This window comes from Erithacus rubecula, assembly GCF_903797595.1.
Source record: "Erithacus rubecula genome assembly, chromosome: 2".
Lineage (NCBI taxonomy): Eukaryota > Metazoa > Chordata > Aves > Passeriformes > Muscicapidae > Erithacus > Erithacus rubecula.
Window position 1 is genome coordinate 92,416,243 of NC_136685.1, and position 19,953 is coordinate 92,436,195.

The following is a 19,953-nucleotide window of genomic DNA, read 5'->3' on the forward strand; positions in this document are numbered from 1 at the left end:
TCTTATTCTTCTGTCCTCATGGTGAAGGAGCTTCACCTTTTATCCAGTAGGGCCTTCCCATGTTCAGGATGTGCCCTTTATATTCCATCACCCCACAGTGCTGTTGTAAAGCTCGCTGTAGCGCTTGTGTTATATTTTTCTGCTGAGATCGAAGTGAACCTCTCCCAACCTTCCAGGTCTGATACACAAATAGATCTGTGTTTTCAGTCAGGATTTGTGGTTGCAGGTTCATTTATACCAAAAGTTCCCAAATACAAGCTATTCACAGATGGACGAGGCACAGTACAGTGATCTCAGTGGATGGAGATTTAGCTTGGAAAAGAGGAAGGGGGCTCAGGGGTGTCCTTATAACTCCCTACAATTCCCTAATAGGAGGTTGTGGCAAGTTGGAGATCAGCCTCTTCTCCCAGGCCACAAGTGACAGGATGAGAGGAAATGGCCTCAGGCTGTGTCAAGAGAAGTTCAGATAATGCATTAGGAAGAATTTCTTCTCATGAGGAGTTATTAAACGTTGGAATGTGCTGCCCAGGGAGGTGGTGGAGTCACCCACCATCCCTCGATGTGTTTAATGAAAGACTGGACATGTCAGTGCCATGGTCTAGTTGACATGGGAATGTTCTGTCAATGGTTGGGCTCAGTGATATCAGGGGTCTTTTCCATCCTGATTGATTCTGTGATTCTCATATAATTTCCAGCTTTATGCAGGAGGTTACAAATGTGGAGTTTTTTTCATAGGAATATGTGTGCTCACATAGAGCAAAGTAGGTGGTAGCTTTTTGCCTAACTTAAAATAGTTGCCTCAGAAAGCATTTGTATTTCAAGAGACTGCAATTCTCACATGGACCATTAGCACAAGGCATATGGAAGCTTGGCATTTCAAATGGAAAAAAATAATTTCAAATTAATTTCTTGCCTAGTTGTTCACATTTAGAATATCTTTTTGTGAGCAGAGGAGGAGGGCATGTGCAGCCCCTGAGTTGTATCTGTTCCTGCAGCTGTTCTTTCCTTTCCACTCCTTAGATTTGGCATAAACAACATTAGAGGAAGAAAATGACCCACTGGTTCCATCGCAACCCTCTGAAGGCTACAGCTCCTGTTTCATTTAATTATTATGGGGTAGCCACCACTCCAGCTGCAACAAAGGTTTGCAAGTAAGTGTACTTGGGACTAATTTCACTCTGCCTCTTACAGTTTGGGGGACATGGTTTCAAGCAATGGTTGCCTTTCAGTTTTTGAGCTGAAGATGAGTAGAGATGTGTAGACTGGGAGGCACTAAGACACTGCTAATACTGAACATTTGCTTACAGAGAATGAATTCTCCAGTTTTCAAGTCTCTGAGTGACAGCAAGGCCAATTACAGCTATGCAGAGGCAAAAGATGAAGCACTTCATTGGTTTTCTGATGACTGTGCATTCCTCTGCAAAAGATTGCTTAATTTCCATAAGTGGATGAGGCCTGACTGTTCTGTTGTGGATAGGAATGTAATGAAAAGGGATCTCAGCCTATTTTGCAGATCTATTCTTATCTCTTCGTCTCATCATCCCATTCTAATGTTGAAGAACATTACTTGTTACTTCTCTTTCCTCTCTCTGTATTCAACCTCTTGGTGGGCAAAGGAATAGTTATTTTAGTAAGTGTTAGAGCAATAGACTGAGTACTGATTATCCACTGCTGTATGTCCAGAATGAATTATACTAAAGAGTCAGACATATGTATCCAGAGGAGAAAGAAAGATTTTTCTGTATTAGTACATTTTTGATAGGATTTCTTAAGGTTTTCTTTCTTTTTTATTCTCCTTTCACTTAGTGACTTGCGGTTGTCTCGAACACGGCTATTGGAGCTATTTACAGACTCAAGCTGTAATCCAGAAATGATGAAGAATGCAGCTGACTTGTACTTCTCACTCCTGCAAGGTAGAGAGATTTATTAGCAGTACTACTAATTCATCTCTTCAATTTTAATGGCACTTCTCAGAATGTTAACTGTGGTGATTTCCTGTAAAGAAGCTTTGCACTTCTGAGGAAGGAGGATCCTTCATGGGTTCTGTGCTTGATACTAGTGGTGGCTGTTCACCAGGCCCCTCCTCCAAGTTTCAGTGTCATTTTTGACCCTGCCTGTACTAAGTGCTGGTAGCCCTGTCCTCCTGTCTTTAACCTCATTCTGCTTCCTGTTGGTGGAGAAAATGTCTATTTGTATCTTAGGTGGTGGTGAGTTGCTCCCTAAATATAAATTGAGTCTATTAATTAGTTGATATAATTTACTAATCAGTGTAAACTGCTGGTTTGTCTAATACTAAACCATAAGTTGCAAGTTCACCTTCTACTGCTGCTTCTCTTAGGTGTGTATGTACGTAGGTGGTCATTAGCATGGTATCTGCATTTTCAGTAGATGGTTCACCTGTGCTGGAACATTCCTTTGAAACCCTCCTTCTGCCAATATTTTGGTAACTCTCTCTCAGCAGTCAGGTGCTCAGCCAGGTTTCTTAGGACTGAGTTTTCAGGAATCAGCTGATTTGTGGGAAGTGGGGTCCTTCATCTCTGAGAAGTAAACGTTGGTTTAGTGAGCCCCTGGGAGGATGTAGGCTAATGTCACATCTAAAGGTCAGATAAGAATCCCTGTTGGTACAGCCAAGATTTGGAGAGTTTGTTTACAAAAATACCATGCTTGGCCACTAAAATCTTCTGCATGTGAAAGGAAGTATTTTCTGTGTTTATAAAAACACTGACAAGTGTAGTCCCAGTAGCTGCTATGGCCTCTTAAAGTCTGTAAGACCTGATCAGACCAAGGCCCTTCTTCAGCATCTCTAAAAAGTTCCTAGGCTGCATATACTGGGATTTGAACATCCCATAGCATGATCTTCATCCCACTAACTGCTGTTTCCTGGGCTCCTGGACGTAAAGAACCAATTTCCTGTAGCCCTGGAGATAAATGTTGACTAGGTGAGCCCATACTTAGAAGTCCTCTTCCCTCTTCCCATTGACCAGGCAGCTTTTCCTGGAATTTCCTGGTTTCCACTGTGGTGGCAGAGACAGCCACTTACTCACCTTGAACAATTTCGGCCATCCTGTGCCTGGGCCAGTCCCACTCCCAGCTTGTCACCATGTGGGACATTCTGCCAGGTTTTCCTTGAGCAGTCAAGATTCTCAGGATTGAGTTGGCAACATGCTGGGCAAGCAGTTTCCTGGAATAGCCAGTTGGTTTTTTTCCATATTTTGTTCTCAAGATAGTGAGGAATAAAAGCCCTAGGAAGTAACATGGGGTTTGAGGAATTCAGCAAGAAACATTCCTTTGTCTCTATCTGTATTCATATTGATTCGTGTTCTTCATTACTCATTTCTGTTTCCTACTTATTATTCCATAGGTTTTATCCTTTCACTGGATGACTCTTCCCAAGAGTGCAAGTTGAGATACATTCAGAATTTCAAGTGGACAGACACGTTGCAAGGACAAGTCCCGAGGTGTGTGTGCTTTTCTGAGTGCAGGGTGAGCAGCTGCTCTCTGCTGCTCTGTTACACACATGCACCTGTGCCAGCACAGGCCTGAAGGGAAACAGAAATGTAGCAAAGTATTGAACACAAAGGAGTTTCTAAAAAAGTGTTGCTGTGTTTTTGGTAACTGCTGTACTGTGTTAGATGTTCTGAAGTGTGCGTGGCCTTTATGTAAAGCTGTGAGAATGCACAATAATGGTAGAAGGATCTGCTGTGTCTCAGTTGATCTGCAAACCAAACCTGCAGTTGGCTAGAGAAGTACAAAGAAGAGCCATGAGGGTGTTGGTGAGTTTAGCATGGTGTCCTGGTTTGAAGGACAGGTGTCTGCCAATAAAGGCAGAAGCTTCTCTTTGAAATGGAGAATGTAAACGCCCTTTCCTCCAAATTATTAGAATTTTTAAATTAAGCGGCCCTCAGGCAAAGATAGAGGAATTAGGAATTACAGTTCTTTACTAGGAAAGTTAAAATAGAAATACAGTATTACAAAGAGCAATCCCAACCCTGACAGAGTCAGAATACAGCCTGACACCCTGTCAGTCAGTCAGGGTGTTGGTAGCAGTCCCGTTAAATGGTGGCTGCATCCTCCTGCAGTGGCAGATGTGGTTCAGCTGGAGCAGTGCTCCTGTAGAAGGTGCAGTTTTCCTCTGAAGGTGCAGGGATGATGTGCAAAGGTTCAGTGTTCCTCTGGAATCCAGTGGAAAGAAGGATAACTTGCTGTCCAAAATCTCAGTTCTTATCTGGGTAGGAAAGACTTGACTCCTCCCCCTGGCTGGAGCATCCCAGTGGGATGATGTAATTTTATCAGTCACACAGTGGAACTGAATGGGCCAGCAGTAGATGATATCTTCCTGGAGGGAGGATGGGTTGTGGAAAAGATAAAGATGTTTGCTTCACCTAGTTTTAAAGATCGTCCATTAGCAGATAGTAGGTGCCATAGAGATAAGGAATCACTGCCCCACCCGGCTTCAACAGTTGGTGATAGGATACACATTTCTGGCCACATCAACCCGACACACATGGTTAACAAAGCTCACTGCAGTTTAAAACTTAATTTGGCACTGACCACGAACTTCTGTGTGTTTGGAGGTTCCAGTGTAGCTGAAGATCTGGATTTGTTCTCCTCCTCTGTATCTCTGACTAAATGTACTCTTGGTTCAAACAAGCAAATCTGTTTCCAGTAGGAATACAGATCTGTAACCTTCTGAATTATTCACTTGTCTCTTTCTATTGGAGGTAATTGTGTTGTATAACCACGCCTACAAATTTTTCAAGCTTTAGCTAGAAGTGCTTGACCTCCTTAAAGCTTTTATTCCCTGTGGAATAAAATCTGTTGATTAGGACTTTCTTCTAATTTTCTCACGGTCATACACACTTGTACTTGTGCCAGCATTATTCTTCCCACTCCCACATCTTTCTTTTTAAAAGGTTTGCTAGTTCCTAAGCTATACTGAGCTTGTGATTGCAAGTTCAGGCTTTTCAAAGACTCTGGTTTTAGCTTTTGAAATTTCCTGGTATTTGCACATGGCTGTGTGTCTGCAATTACAAAAATATTTGCAAAAACATTCATTTGAGAGAGTTGTTGCAGTCTCTGATTTATTAACTTAGCAGTACAACTTTAAAGTGGACATTGCAGGGCAAGGCTTTCTACAAAATGTGCAATTAAAAACAAAACAAAACAAAAAAAGTCAGCCACACCCAAAGCTACACAAATCTCAAGTTACAGTTTTAAAATAAAAGTTCCTAAAAGGGAAGGGTGGGCATCTGAATGTGGAAGATTCTGGTTATGAGTTCTTAAAGGGAATAAGGAAAAAAATTGAAGTCTCTGTTAGGCAGTTCAGCAAGTAGGAGGTTCTGAATTGGAAATTGCTGACATCTTAAATGAGACATGTTTTATGGAGAGAAATGTTGACTTTTGCTATGTGAACTATCAGCAGAGAGAGATGTGAGAACAAAACTGAATCCATTAAGTTTTTGGGGGGTTTTTGTCTGTCTTTCTTTAGTGCCCAGCAGGATGCAGTGTTTGAACTGGTTTCCATGGGATTTAATGTAGCTCTATGGTACACAAAATATGCATCAAGACTTGCTGGAAAAGAAGAGTAAGTGGTTTTCTTTTCTTTACAATTCTGCTACAGGAATACTCCACTAAATATTCAGCAGGTTCTGAGGGTTGTCTGCTGAATTTGGACATGAGACATGTCCAGAGGAGTTCCAGGGGCCGTTGGTCTTTACACACAAGCACTTCCATCCCTTCTTGCCTCTGTAAACTAAATGCAGCAGTACCATGTGACTGTGATACAGAGAAAGTGTCAGTTGTCAATAAACCCTTCATCAGTCCCTGTCTAAATGTCCAGGTACAAAACTGAGATTGTCAAAATCACAGCTCTGCTGACATTTAGCCCTACAGACTTCTAAATCCTTGACTTTTAAAACTGTGGTTGCCTTTTACTTGAGAGTCATCACAGGATCTTACCTTCCTTTTTTTCAAGTGAGTTCTATATGGTTATTTCATGATGGGACACTGTAAGAAATTCCTTTACTCTGAGGGTAAGACAGCTGTGGGACAAGTCACTTAGGGAATTAGTGGGTTCTTGATTCTTGAAGGATTTCAGATTCATCTAGACAAAGCCATAACTGACCTGATCTGCTGTTGCCAATTGTGGTGCCTCAAAGCAGGAGGTGGCACTAAATGACCTTAGAGGCCATTTCTAACTATAAAATTACTGATTCATTCTATTTTCTCAGTATAACAGAAGATGAAGCAAAAGACGTTCACCGCAGCCTGAAGATAGCAGCTGGGATTTTTAAACACCTGAAGGTAGAAGGACTTTTTTTGCTGTCTGTTCTTTGAGGTGTCTCCAAATACTTGACTTTTTGTCTTAGAGAGGCCTTTGCTATGCACACATACTTGAGACCATCTAAATGATACAGGAAACAGAAGGGTATTAATATGTTGTGGTACCACTCAATCCCTGCAGCTCATTCCCAATGGCATTGGAAGAGTGGTTTGTCTGTCTGCCCATATCATGTGCTACAGTGGTGTCTTGGGACCTTCACTCAGTGTGTCCCATCCATGTAGGAATGAGGCACTTGTTTTGCACTGGTATTAGAACTAAACTAACTCTGAGACTTGCTTTGTATTTAGGAAAGTCACATTCCAAAATTGATTACACCTGTGGAAAAGGGAAGAGATTTAGAAGCTCGACTTATAGACTCCTACATCATACAGTGTCAAGCTGAAGCTCAAGAAGGTATCTTCAAATATATATTGGTTGGGTGTGGGAAATGACCTAGTGGGTCACTGGTGCCTCATGAATTCTGCTTGGCAGCAAGGCCATGGGTTTTTTATTCTCCTGAATTACTGTGGTGTAGTGGGGCAGGTTGCTTTTAAAGAAAATTACATTACAATTACAGGAAAATGCCACAAATCAGTCTGATATTGCAATTGTAATATGAAGTATCTTACACATTGGAAGAACTTGTGTGTGGCACTCCTGCTTTTTCTTATTTTTTCCTTTCATGCAACCCTTTCACCACCATGCTTGCCTAACATAAATCTCCAGTTCCTTTACTTTAAAATATGTGCAACTTCTGTTTATTAGCTAATCTTAAAGCTAACATTCATTTAGTTTTTCCATTAAATTGGAATCATTCTATCTAAGAAACAATCTGTCTTTATTTTGCTGTTTGCTTGACTGCACAACATCTATTTTCTGTTCATGCAAGGGTTTTGAAATCCTAAATGCCTCTGCTGATTTGATGTGATGGGACATTTCAATTAAACTTAAACCATGTTGTGGAATTTCTTTTCAGTGACAATTGCTCGGGCTATTGAGCTAAAACACAATCCAGGCCTAATAGCTGCTCTTGCTTATGAAACAGCCAACTTCTACCAAAAAGCTGGTGAGTGTATTGTTTTGCTTATGCATTCTTGCCAGCAGATACACTTCACCCACCCATAAACGGCAATATTAGTGCTGTTCTCAGTGGATATGGAGTGTGTATTTAGCTTCTATTTAGCACATTTAAGGCTTCAGTTATCAGCATGTATTTTGATAAGGCTTTTTGGTTTTGTGGGAATCTTTTTCTGTAGCTGATGATAGGAAATGTTAGTGAAGGAAGGCAGACTAGCAGCAGACAAATGGCCTGATGTCAATGGAGTGAGTTCCAGCTGCCTTTGGGCAGCAGATTGTGATGCAGAGCATGGAGAGTGGAGTTGGTCCATTATGTACCTACCACCTTCCAGATGAGTAAGATCATCTCTGGGCTTGCTGAGGCAAGTGGGAGAAGTGCAGAAGTATGGGAGTCAGGAGAACATTGTAACCTATGTCACATTATAGGTCCCTGCTGGAACTTAAACTGGAACAAGCTTTGAAATGCTGCCTAAAAATACTTGGAGAATTAGCCATCCAGACTTAGTGGACAGCAGTTTTCAGGGATTCTAGGGACAGCTGCATGATAGCTGCACATTTTTGGGGTTTTTCTTACAGTTTTTCTGTGCTTTTGCAGGAGTAGTTTTTGTCCCTTGTTTCTGGATACTTTAGAGTTAGGATCTATTGCTAAGTTTAATAATTCTGGTCTTTTGATGAGTTTGGGGTTTTTCTTTTTGGAAATGTCTTAAGAATAACTTCACTTAACACATGTTCACAGATCAAACATTATCCAGTTTGGATCCAACCTATGCAGGTAAATGGAGGAAGTACTTGAACTTGAAGAGCTGTTTCTATATGGCCTATGTAAGTACTTTGGGTGGCAGCAGTCACAGCTTGTTGTCTGTCTGCAGAGGGCTGCATAGGCAATGGGGGCTAAGTATTGCCTTGGCTTTCTTTCCATACTGTCAAGAGGAATTGTGCAGTGTCAGTGACATTTGAACTGTTTTTGTGGAGCCAAATGAAATTGCAGCAGTGTGGATTTGTTGTGATCACAGATCTTTAATTGAAGCCATTCAAGTTGAGCATAATGGTCATCTCTGTTATCTACATTGCAGTCTGATCCTAGGCACAGTTGAGAGCTGAGCATCTTTATGAAGGTCCTGAATGAAATATTTGCTGCATTAGTACTGACTGCATTAAGTACCACAAAGTACCATTCCAAGAGCTGCCCTATTTGCCTGATGGATCTCCTAGCAAGTTCTGCAGTGCTGCTGAGATCCTCAACTGCTCAATGTGCTGTGCCTTTAGCCTGCCACAGCCTGTAGTCTGTCTTTTTTGTACTGTACAAAAGGCCCAAGCTAAGCAGTTTACATAATTGTCTTTCTCTTAGGCTGAACCTGTAGCTAAAAGCTGCTTGCCTTATTAGCAGGTTTGAGAGGTGAGGGAGGGTCAGAGTTGTGGTACTTCCCCTTTTTTTAAATTTGAGGGATCTGGGCAATGGTGGATTTGGATAGATTTGTACTGTGGGAACAGACACTAAAGGAAGAGGGGCAAGGTAGGCATTAGTTGATGGGATTGTTCCTTCATCTGTTGGATTTACTAGTTAAACTCAACTCCTGAGAACAGATAATAGGCAATTCAGGTCTCACTGTGATACAATACCACCTTCAAACACAGATGTGAAGGAATGGGACTTTTTGGGATGGCAAAGTTATTTGGACTATGACAAAATATCTCAGACAGTAGAACACCTCATCTCTTTCAGATTCAGTGATGTTTATTGCGGATGGAGTTTTTGACTGTTCAGGTAGTTTTAGTTTTCAGTGTTAGCTGTGTAAACTTGCCTGGGGTTCATTCTCTTTCTGTGCTTCTGGGACTTGGTGCTGCCCACTGCTACAGTGAGAGCTTGGGCTGGCCTGTGTGCCAGTGCCTCAGCTCAAACAGCTTTGTGCAGCTCAGTTACTCTTGGCCAGGCCTGAGACAGCTCAGTTTGTACCAAGTGTTTATGGTTCTCATCACAGTGCCCATGTTGAACTGCACTAATGGCTCTGTGACTGCTGCTTTGACTTGCATTCCCCAGCTGTTAACTACCTGCAGGGAAAGGCAGCTTCAAAGAGCTGCAGATGCTGTAGAGAGCAGGAGAAGGGAATTGGTGCAGAAGTTCCCAGTGATGTTGGTAATGATTTTGTCCTCTCCCATCAGGCATACTGCTACCATGGCCAGACTTTGCTGGCAAGTGATAAATGTGGGGAAGCAATCAGATCTCTGCAGGAATCAGAGAAATGTAAGTATGGTTGAGACTGGAGAACAGGATCTGATGATGCCATGCCTATTCTGTTTTGCTGTATTGTCTTAATTTGCCCTCCCATAAAGATTTTCTCTATCACCTGACAGAAATCCAGCACTCCTTTGAATAGAGACAGTGTTTTTTGGTTTTTTTTGGTCTTACCAAAGACTGCCTGTCATAACAGTGCCACAGAAAATTTCATCTTCACTTCTCAGCCTGGCTTAAAAGACTGGCTTCGAGCTGCCTTCACTATACAGTGTAAAAACCAATTATCTGGTCATCCTGTTTTCTGGTCTATATGTTAGATAGTGCAGCCATTTCTGCTTTGGAGGTTAAGTAATAAATATAGGTCATGATTATTTTTAAACAGGTTTCAGCAACTTGATTATTTTCTGTTCATTGGAAAGGTATATTCAGGCAAGTTTGCAGTAGTTCAAGGTCTTCTGCCCAGTCTTGTCTCTTCAAAGCTATTTCTACCCCAATGGCCTGCACTGCATAACTTTACTGCAGTGTATAAAAATGCTAAAATCTTCAAAGTGGAACCTTTAATATTAGTTTTTAAAGGAAATCAAAAAATTGTTAAGAATAAACTAAGTTGGATTTCTTGGAGTAAAACAAATACTGTTCTGCTGTTCAGAGAGAGTGCTGCTTCTCCCACTCCATTTTGGTTATTGTTCTTTGCTATGGGGCATCTGCTGTGTGTGGACACCTTCACACCCTCTGTTTTTCCCTACCACGTGGCACATCCTTGAGCTTATTGTTGCATTTTGTCCCACACATAACAATGCTTTCCTGCATCTTCCCACCCAAAAATCTATCTTTTTCTATTCCTAGGCACTTGCAGTAAGTCTTGGCTGGAAGTGCTGTCTTTGAACTAGTTTGGTTTGGTTTCAAAGAAGAAAGAGGCATGACTGGATTCTGGTGTCTTCTAAGACAGAAGCTCTGTAGAACAGAATGATGATTTAGGAGCACCATGTAAATAATTTTTATTTCCTTCATTTCTTGCATAGTTTTTGCCAAGGCTGAAGCATTGTGCAAAGAATATGGAGAAACCAAAGGGCCTGGGACTACTGCCAAACCTTCTGGACATCTTTTCTTTAGAAAATTAGGAAGTTTGATTAAGAACACACTAGAAAAATGCCAGAGAGAGAATGGATTTATGTAAGTAATTCATGGTTGGTGCAGCACTCTGTATGAGTTGTTATTACCTCATTTGCCTTTATTTCAGGATGGGATGGTAAATTTTACTCTCCAGTTGTTACATTCCTTTAGGGCATGACATGTAACTTATAGATAAATTTGCAATTCTGTAATTTTCTCTTGGCAGATTTTCAGTAGGTCTTTCCCACTCTGTCCTGTGCCAGTTCAGCAGGGTGGGTTGGAGAGGCTGAGCAGTTTTCTTCCTTCATTCCTCAGGCACTTGGTTACTTTTCCTTCTGCACAGAAGGAAATCTGCAGAAGTTGCTGTGTTGCTCTAATGCTCTCTTCCTGTCTCCTGGGATGTAGTAGGCAAAAGAGGACAGAGGGGTAGGTGGGGAAAACCAGTAGGTGATCCTGCTTTGCAAGCAGGGAAGTCAAAACACAGTGCTGCCTTCAGTAAGATCATGCTTAGGGTGCTAGGAGCCTTACCAATCCAAGTATAGTTAATACTGTGAGTAGGGCTTTCTATTCATCAGTGTCCTTCCAAAAAAGGTTTGGAAGTACCAGGTTTTTATTTCAGTTGAAAATATCAATATTAGTTTGTCTTTAGAGTACTTTTGCTCTTTTATTTCTCCCCTTCCCTCCTATTATGATTTAGTATTCCATAATATTTTTTCCATTTCTATGATATTTAAGGACCTGCTTAGTAGGGGAACTTACTAAATGAAAAGGATGGTCAAGTACATCAAAGTGAACTGCAAATAGGAAGAGAAATTCTCTGCTCTGCTTTGGTTCAAGTACCCATTGTCAGAGCTTACAACAACTGCATACTGAAGATTTCAACACATCCATGTCCTTCATGAACAAAACTTGGAAAGAGAAGGCAGTGGCTGGTTTGGGAGAGCTCTGCAGCACAGGAAGTGGGCAGAGTGTGTCAGTGTGTGACACTGCTGGCCTGCCAAGGGCAGAGGGGCACTCTGAGTCAGACCTTGCCTGTAGCCAGTCTTTGGGGGGCTGCTGTGTTGCCATCATCCACTGTGGCATATTAGGACTGTTTAGGAGAAGAACTGTCCTCTTCTTGGGAAGTACTTTAAATCCTCATCTGTATTTTGATGGGTTTTTTTGACAAAAGATGCTCTTCTCATTGAAGCACTGGGAGTATTGGTTATGAAATAGAAGAAAACCTGCCACACAATTAGAGAACAAGTAATAATACTAAGGAGTTGCTTTTGTTCTTGTGAACCTTGCTGGCAGAATGCATGTTAGGCATGCCTTAATGAAATGGAAGAGAGCAGCAGGGCTTGCCACTGTGAAAACCCAGATTATTTTGTTTAAAATTGCTAACAAGACTTGCAGAGATGGTGCATTGTATTTTAAATACATTTCTGTATTCTGTTCCAGCTATTTCCAGAAGGTGCCAGCAGAGGCTCCCCAGCTGGAATTGAAAGCAAACTATGGCTTAGTAGAGCCTGTTCCTTTTGAGTTTCCTGCCTTGAATGCACACTGGACTCCTGAAACAGTTGCAGCATTTGATCTCACCAAGAGACCAAAGGAGGACACTGTAAGATAATCCTATGTGCTGTTCTTCCCTCTGGCTTTATTCTGTGTATCACACAGAGTTAGTTTGACTCTTCTGTAACATTCCCCAGTTCAGTGTAGGAAGCAGACACAAGGCTACCCCCTAAGCTCATCCTTCTGTTGTGCCAGTGGCAAGTCAATTAACCTTTGCCACTCTGCCAGCATCTGGAAAATCAGCTCATTTTTCACTAAGTCCTGTAATGTTACCAGAGTGAATGCTAGAGAAAAATGAATCCTTTTCTGAAAAAGAATCTAAGGATGCTGAAACAGGAACAGTTGTCTTTTCCCTCTTGCTTGAGGCTTACTTAAGTTTTCAGCCTTGAAAAGAGAGGGAACTCTTGGATTATAACATGTAAAGTTAGCTGTGCATAAATACTGTGCAGGCACGGTGGTTTGTACTTGTGGTATTTAGTTGGATTTTTTTTTTCTTGTTTGCAGGCTAAACCAAAACCAGATGAAGAAGTAAAACCTCTGAAGGAACCAGATATAAAGCCTCAAAAAGACACTGGATGCCAGATTTCTTAAGTACCATAAGTGCTTTGAATTCACTTTGAAACTCCGATTCATAGGACTCTGGGGCTTTAGTTCTGATCTCCTTTTTTTGATTCTCATTTTTTCTTTTAGGACACTAATTTAATTTACCTTTGTTAATATGTGTCTATCTTGCTTAAGAATGTGGTGGATTTCCAGGAGGTTATTTATATCTGACTTACTTTTGGTTTTAGTGGGATATCATAGAATGAGTGGGCTTAAATGTTCCTATTGTGCCTCTAGGAAGTTTCTTTTTGTGGGTTTAGTTTTACCCACAAATAGCAAAGGAAGTATCATGATTGTAATGCTTGAGGGTTTTTTCCATTACCTTATATGCTATATCATGTCCAATTCTGCAAACAGAAGTTTGCATGAACAGTTGTATTTATTCAAGTTTTGTCATTTAGGCTTAGCACCCTGTCATGTTCCAATTCACCTAATTGTAGCGAGGGAAGAAAATCTGGGTTTGGTTTGTAACACTCCTATGGTATTTCACAGGACTTGCAAGAACTTGGGAAAACTCAAGTTCTGCATAACAGGAGCACAATTTATGTTCTGAAACTACTAGTCTCTGTCTTTTCCTCTACATATTAGGGTTTTTATATCAGAATTTGTAGTAAGATACCTTAGCTTTGTCTGTCCTTTAATCCAAATCCTTTAATATTAAATTGTATCTGAAAGTGATGCACCAAGCAATATGGAAGTGCTTAAAAGCAAAGCATCCTTGTGTCATTCATTCAGAGCTTTTAAATCTTCAAAGCTTTGTTAAGTTTGAAGTCTGCAGACAGTTCAGATCTCTTGGCACTGGAATTCCTGAAGCTTTCATAACTAAGGTAATGGATTTGGAAGTAAGTTTCTGTGTTTCCATCTGAGTGGTATCTGTAAGAAGCTGTCAGGAGAACAGGGAGAAACATGAGCTGAAGAGCTGATGGCACAGCTGGGAAGCCAAGCTCTAGATTTCCTTTATGCCCTGTGTAAACAGGGCTGCTTCTCAGCTTTTGCAGTATTGCACTGAAATCAGCTCTTTCTGAAGAAAACTTACCAGAAGCCAAGCCCAGGCAAGGCTGAGAAAGAAAGGATTTTGTAGAACTTGCTGCTTCCATTTCTGCCTGCTGTGAAAAATGTGACAGCATTCTTTAGTGCTGAGTACTGCAAAACACCTCTGACAACAAAAACATCTTTCTGATTTGCTGCAAATGCAAAGGCTTGTGATGAATGTGTTGAAGTGAGAGCCTTGCAATCCCTGGTACCAGTTCTGCACTTCTTGCCTGAGAGAGAAACTGAGCAGCCTGCCAGTGTTCACCCTTCCAGCAAACATGATGGCAAAAGCATTTACCATGATGTAAACTGTAAACACATTCCTCTCTTTGTACTCTTTGTTCACCTTCCACCGTGCTGTAATTCAGTGCATCTGAAATCTTCCATGGGGCTTGGAGTCAGCTTGAAGAGCAGTTGTGTAACTCCTTGAAAGCCTGTAGAACAAAAGCTGCTGAGGAGGTTAATAGGAAACTCAAGAATCTTCCTGTGAGATACTGGACCAAATTACAAAATGTGTTGATGCAAAAGGGAGAGAGACTTTTAATGCTGGCTGTTGCGTGTTGGTCAAATGCAGACCTCCTTGCTCCTTGCTTGATGGATTTTTCTTTCTGCCAGTTCTACACATAAAAATAAGTGTAAAGTGAGCTGAATTTCATTGGAAGAAGTTTCTTTTCTGCAGGGGTCTAGAGGATAATGAGTATCAATGAGGACCTAAAATGGCTCCATTTCTTTTGGACCTGCACAGGGTATGGTTCATGAAGACTTATTCAAATCTGTTCTTAACTTGATCAGCTGACTCATTAGACTTCTTGTACTGTTAAAAGACCAGCTTAGGTTTTGCCAGAGTGGAGTGTGGAGTTCGTTTTCTAATATAGATTTTAATTCTAAGAATGTATTCCAGCTGTAGCTATCAACATTTGCTCAGCCTGCCCCCTTTAAGGATCAAGATGCAGTTAATTCAGTTTCATAATCACAATTTTTGTGTTACTCATTGTTTTTCAGAATTCTTTGTCAGTATGTAAACACCTCAACTGTTTTCTTTCTGTGTAGAATACATCCTCATTTTCCCTTCCATCTGCTGCAAATTGTGGCAAAGACTTACTTTTCTTTGCTAATGCACATGTAGATCCTGGGACTCATTTCCAATGCAGCTTTTACCCATGGGTTCCAGTAGAGGAATAGCTTAAAATCAAATTAACAAATAATGACTAAATCATTCCCAAACATCTTGGTAGGATAGATAATTTTATGGGCTTGGAATTCTATGGACACTTTCTCAAACCGAGTGGTTTGTCTGAATCAAGTTCACTGTAAATAGTTTGGGGCATAACCAAGTTAATTTTGTCAGATGGTGACATTACTTAAACCTAGCTGTGTAACCTCTTATGCCATAGCTGTTTCAGTAAATATGATGTAGTAGTTTAAAAATAGACTAATGGAACAAACTAATTCACTTAACATGTGTTGCTTTTCAAGACAAACTTTGTTTACTTGTAGCTGAAATCCTGTGGCAAACATTGGATGTTTTGCCAAAAAATAAGAAGCTGGAGACTGTGTTTAGTTTGCAAAGTAGAAAGAGCTGTGAGGCAATGAGCAGCTTTCTCTTCTGGTTTTGTTGAGTAGTAGTAGGAATTACTGTAAATAGGATATAGATTAACTGTCCAATATGCTTAAGAATATGGGTGAGTGAACTGGGAGTTTCAGTGAATCTGGAAACCCAGCAGCCATGTTCCTTCTCTTATAACTCCCTTTAGTAATTTTTAAGAGTGAGGTATTTTGAACAGTGACTTTTTAAGATTCTAATGCTGCAAGAGCCTTTTTTGTGGCCTCTCTGGTTTTGGAGGCTCTCATGGCTAAGCCTGCAAATCTTGTCGGTGTAAATAGTCATTAAAAATTTGTGCCCCATCTTAAGCAGGACAGAACTGCAGCTGAATGAAATACGGAGTGCTGGGCCCTCTGTTTTGTGCTTTAAGAAAAGCAGTGATTGTCTTTAATCTACTGTAAGCCAAACCATTAAGCTCTTTGTAGGATTTCTATTTAAATACCTTCCTTCATGTATTTAAATACACTTCCTTCATGTTTCGTGTTCCTGGGATTTCAGTAGTTACTCTCCATCCAGCATAGGACACACTTACAGCTGAGGGACTAAACCTGGCCCTTGGATGCTGATGTCTGCCTCCCTGGATTTGGTAGAGGAGTTTTGCCCATCAGCCTAGGGATGATGTTTGGTCACTTGGATGTTCAGCATGGATTTGTGGTGTGTCTGTAACGATGGTAGTGGTTTGTACAATGAGCAGGAAAATGGATCCCTGTTTCTGTGTAGAATAGAGACAACTTTGCACTTTAGAATTTTCTTGTCTTGCAAATTTGGTATAATACAATATGCTTGTAAATACTCCTTCTTGTCATTTTGTTGCACTGATTTCAGTACTGTGCTATGGGTAAGGTTTTATTGGGAAACTTTACTAAAGTGTATTTTTAATTGTCTGTGTATAAAACAAACTCATGAAGCATATCTCTGCCTTTGGTATTGGAGAACATGAGAGGAGGCAGTAGCTCATCTGTCTTCCATGGGAATTCCAAGAAATGAATGTCTGTTGGCTGCGGGGTGAAACACTTCATCCCATCCCTGTGTCTGGTTTCTAAATTGAAGTTTCAGCATTAACGTAAATCCTGTTCATGCCTATTAATTATCCCTAAAAAGATTCTGTCTCTAAAGATCACTCTTAAATTGCCATAGTTGCATATGCTTCCTTTGTTTTTCCTTTTTCTGTGTTTTTTTCCTGTCACTGGCCCAGCTGAGTGAGGACTAAAGCAGAGTGAGTAAGACTGGCATGGAAAAGCCCCTGCAGTGTGTAGCTGTCTCCAGGCTGTGAGTGCAGTGTGAAGGCCTTTCCACAGTGACCCTTGGTTTCACTCACACCTTTGCCCACTGGTGAGCAAAGGTCCCATGGCAACCCAGGGGACCCTTGATGAGCTTTATATGTAGGAAGCCCTCCCTCATTTGGTGTTGGTGTCTTTATGGATTACAAGCTTCCTGAAGCCATTCTGTACTCTTGAGTAAGCCCACTTCAATGGAATCAGCTCTGAAATCACTGACCAAGCAGCCTTACTCTGTGAAGACAGTCACCATGCAATCTTAAGCTTCATAGTTGGAAAATTTGTATATAGCAACAAATTTCAGAATACCATTTAAAATAAACAATCTTAAAGTATTGTGTTTTATTTCATTATTTAAAATTTTACATACAGTAGCAAGAAAAGAGCTCTGCCTTGAATGTTACTTTCTGCAATTTAATACAAATTCATTAATTAGAGAGAATGCTTAATCCTTGTTTAAAGGAGAGCTTAAGTAAGGAAGATACATTAATTGGGTGCCTATGGAAGTAGTAGGTACAATGAAGCATGTCACGTCCTGGGACAGGAAGAGAGGAGATGGACCTCCCAAATTCCTGTTTAGTAAAATAATTAGGCAGAATTTCTTGTGGCTGTACAAAATCCCAGTACTTACCTACGTCTGTGACATTGTGTGATATTCTGTATATTATATGAAGGGGGTTATTTGGGAATAACTTCTCTGATATTCTGGATGAAGCCTCACTAGCACAACGGGCTCAGTCTTCCCAATCTGAACCAGTCCTGGGCTGGGTTTCCATGGCAAGGATTCAAAGTGGGAAGAAGCTGTGAGCAGCAGTTGCCCTCATGTTGGCCAGGGCCTGTTCCAGCTAGCCACAAGACAGACCCAGTGCTGGCCAAAGCTGTGTCCATCCAGCCTGTCGTGGCTGTGGGGTGGACAATGAAATGGGCAGCTGGAAATGTGGACCAAGGGCTTCTCTCCACTGCACACTGCCCTGCCAGCGTGCCTCAGTGGGCTGGGGGTGCACAGGAGGCTGTGGGGGGACACAGCAGGGCAACTGTCCCCAAGTGACCAGAGGGATTTCCCACAGCATGTGATGCCACGCTCAGCAATCAAGCCACGGGGATGGAAGCTGGCAGGAGCTCCCCTGGCTCAGAAACTGGCTGGGCATCAGTTTGTTTTTCTTGGGCTTGGAGTTTTTTCTCTCTCTTCCTTGTCTGTTTTTGGGGTTATTTTTTCTTGGTTCGTTGGATTTTTATTTTTTGGGTTTTGTTTTGTTTTGTTTTGTTTCTGTTTTTGTTTGGTTTTTTTTAAAATTTAGTTAAACTTCTTTTATCTCAACCCACCAGTGTTTTACCTTTCTAATTCTCACCCCCAGGGCTAGGAAGTGAGTGGCTGTTTGGTGCTGAGCTGCCAACCAAGGATAAATCATGATGGTCCTCTGTAAAACCATAACAGCAGTGCCCTCTGTACACAACATCTGAGTGGTAGTACACAAGCAGCATCTGCAGATCAAGACTGCAGCAAGAAAGAGGAGTTTTAGCTATGGATGTTTAGGAAAAATCACGAGTATGACAGGAAATCTCCACAGAAAAACATCAGTATTAAAAATGGAGAAAGTCACAAATACTGGAATTGTGGTATTTACAAAGACCACCAAGTAAGTCTTCCAATAGCCACATTTAATGTGACACAACTGAGGTTGATGTGAATCTTTTGTCATGGAGTTATGAATTTTTGGGATAAAACATGGAACTTGGCCAATATGTTTGTTTTGACAAACTGGCAAACAGGATACAGTTTTTTTCCAAGACTTGCTTCTTTCCAAATTCAGATCTCTGTATGGCTGTTGCATACACTGACTATTCTATCAAAATCTGCTACCAATTGTAGAATTATTTAAAGTAAAGAATAAATTAGCTGAATCTGGCCAGTCTGAGAAGATAATTAAAAAAGGCTACAGGTTTTCTTCTTTGCAAAGTGGCAAGCTGAATGGTAGAGAAATGTATTTGGTGCAACTTCACAGATTAACTTGTTTTTATGCTCAAAATCAAAGCTTTCTTCTAGTTTCCATAGTTCACAGTGTCCTTGGAGTCTGTATCTCTGGTTTGGGACAGTGTGAATTGCAACCACTTAATTCCCTAGCAAGTTAAAGTTCTTCTTTTCTTTTCTTTCCTTTTTTTTTTTTTTTAATTTTTTTTAGCATGATTGATTAACTCATTTTAAGGATGGATTAAGTGGAAAGCAATCACTACTCAAGCAACAAAACTAGCACTTTGCTATTTTTTTTCCTTCTTTTAATACTTACTGGTATTGTCTGAAGGGATTACCAGGATTTAAAACCCTTGATGATTTGTAAAATTAGCTGTTTCTTTTGTTCAGATGATATAAACTATATCAATACAATTCACACTACACAACATAGTGTCAGCATAGTATCAGCTTTTTCCAAGGGGTACATTTTACAGTACCCACAAAGGAGCTTTTGTATGCCCAGATGTTTTCTTTGTGGATGAAAGTAGAAAACCATGGTTATCACACAGGTAGACAGCAATCAGTGTGTGCTATGTTAGCTATGGTATGAAGTTTGTGCAAACTTCACAGTTAGACCAGTGTGTCAGAAAGCACTTGCAGAAAAATCACAATAGGATGATTCTAATCAAGAAAAATCAAGTAATTCTTGGCAGGTTTGTTAAATTTGAGCCATGTATCACCAGGTGTAGTCAGCCTGACTAAGGACTTTCTTACTTCTATATTTCAAACTGCAGAAACTTTTAAGTATTAATGAATTGACCAAAAAAAGAATCCACATAAAGCTTAAAATCTGATTACATGAATTTGTGTGAAAAGTACTGTAATGCATGATAGATCCTTAGAAATATAAGAAGAAATTAATGAACAGATCAAGGGGAGAATGTTGAACTCAAAGCTATGCATTAAAATCCAAACAATTTTCTTTTGGCAACACAGCCTTAAAAACCCCCATGCTATTAATGGAAAAGCCTTTCTTCTGGCAAGGCAGATAGAAAATCTCTGCAGCTTCCACAGTATCTTGTCTCCTGCTGAAAGAAAAAAATCTCCTTGGTAAGAAAACACTTTCTGGAGAGAGTTTCAGGTAAATATGACTGAGTTACTGATTAACATGTCTGAAATGAGCCCCCAAGG

The 19,953-nt window shown here is 40.7% G+C and overlaps 1 protein-coding gene across 2 annotated transcripts; it reads left to right on the forward strand.

Annotated features, from left to right (window-relative positions):
- The first annotated feature begins 1,020 nt into the window (after positions 1 to 1,020).
- Positions 1,021 to 17,146, forward strand: BROX (BRO1 domain and CAAX motif containing). 2 transcript variants are annotated; one of them, XM_079299263.1, is made up of 12 exons: positions 1,021 to 1,151; positions 1,807 to 1,913; positions 3,362 to 3,458; positions 5,489 to 5,584; positions 6,231 to 6,303; positions 6,631 to 6,736; positions 7,299 to 7,388; positions 8,136 to 8,221; positions 9,560 to 9,641; positions 10,655 to 10,805; positions 12,186 to 12,345; positions 12,801 to 17,146. In XM_079299263.1, exons 1-12 carry the CDS (start codon positions 1,051 to 1,053, stop codon positions 12,885 to 12,887), a joined length of 1,236 nt encoding a protein of 411 aa, XP_079155389.1. In that variant the 5' UTR covers positions 1,021 to 1,050; the 3' UTR covers positions 12,888 to 17,146. The 2 variants fall into 2 exon arrangements, with proteins under 2 accessions (XP_079155389.1, XP_079155390.1); XM_079299264.1 differs by lacking the exon at positions 12,801 to 17,146 and adding an exon at positions 10,983 to 11,017 and having other exon boundaries at positions 10,655 to 10,823; positions 12,186 to 12,301.
- The last annotated feature ends 2,807 nt before the right edge of the window (positions 17,147 to 19,953 follow it).

What these genes read in the sequence shown, in the direction of transcription:
- BROX (XM_079299263.1), top strand. Translation starts at nt 1,051, where the DNA reads ATGACCCACTGGTTCCATCGCAACCCTCTGAAGGCTACAGCTCCTGTT. An exon ending in TTGCAAGGACAAGTCCCGAG is followed by an intron (nt 3,459 to 5,488) that starts GTGTGTGTGCTT and finishes GTCTTTCTTTAG; the next exon opens with TGCCCAGCAGGATGCAGTGT. An exon ending in TCTGCAGGAATCAGAGAAAT is followed by an intron (nt 9,642 to 10,654) that starts GTAAGTATGGTT and finishes TTTCTTGCATAG; the next exon opens with TTTTTGCCAAGGCTGAAGCA.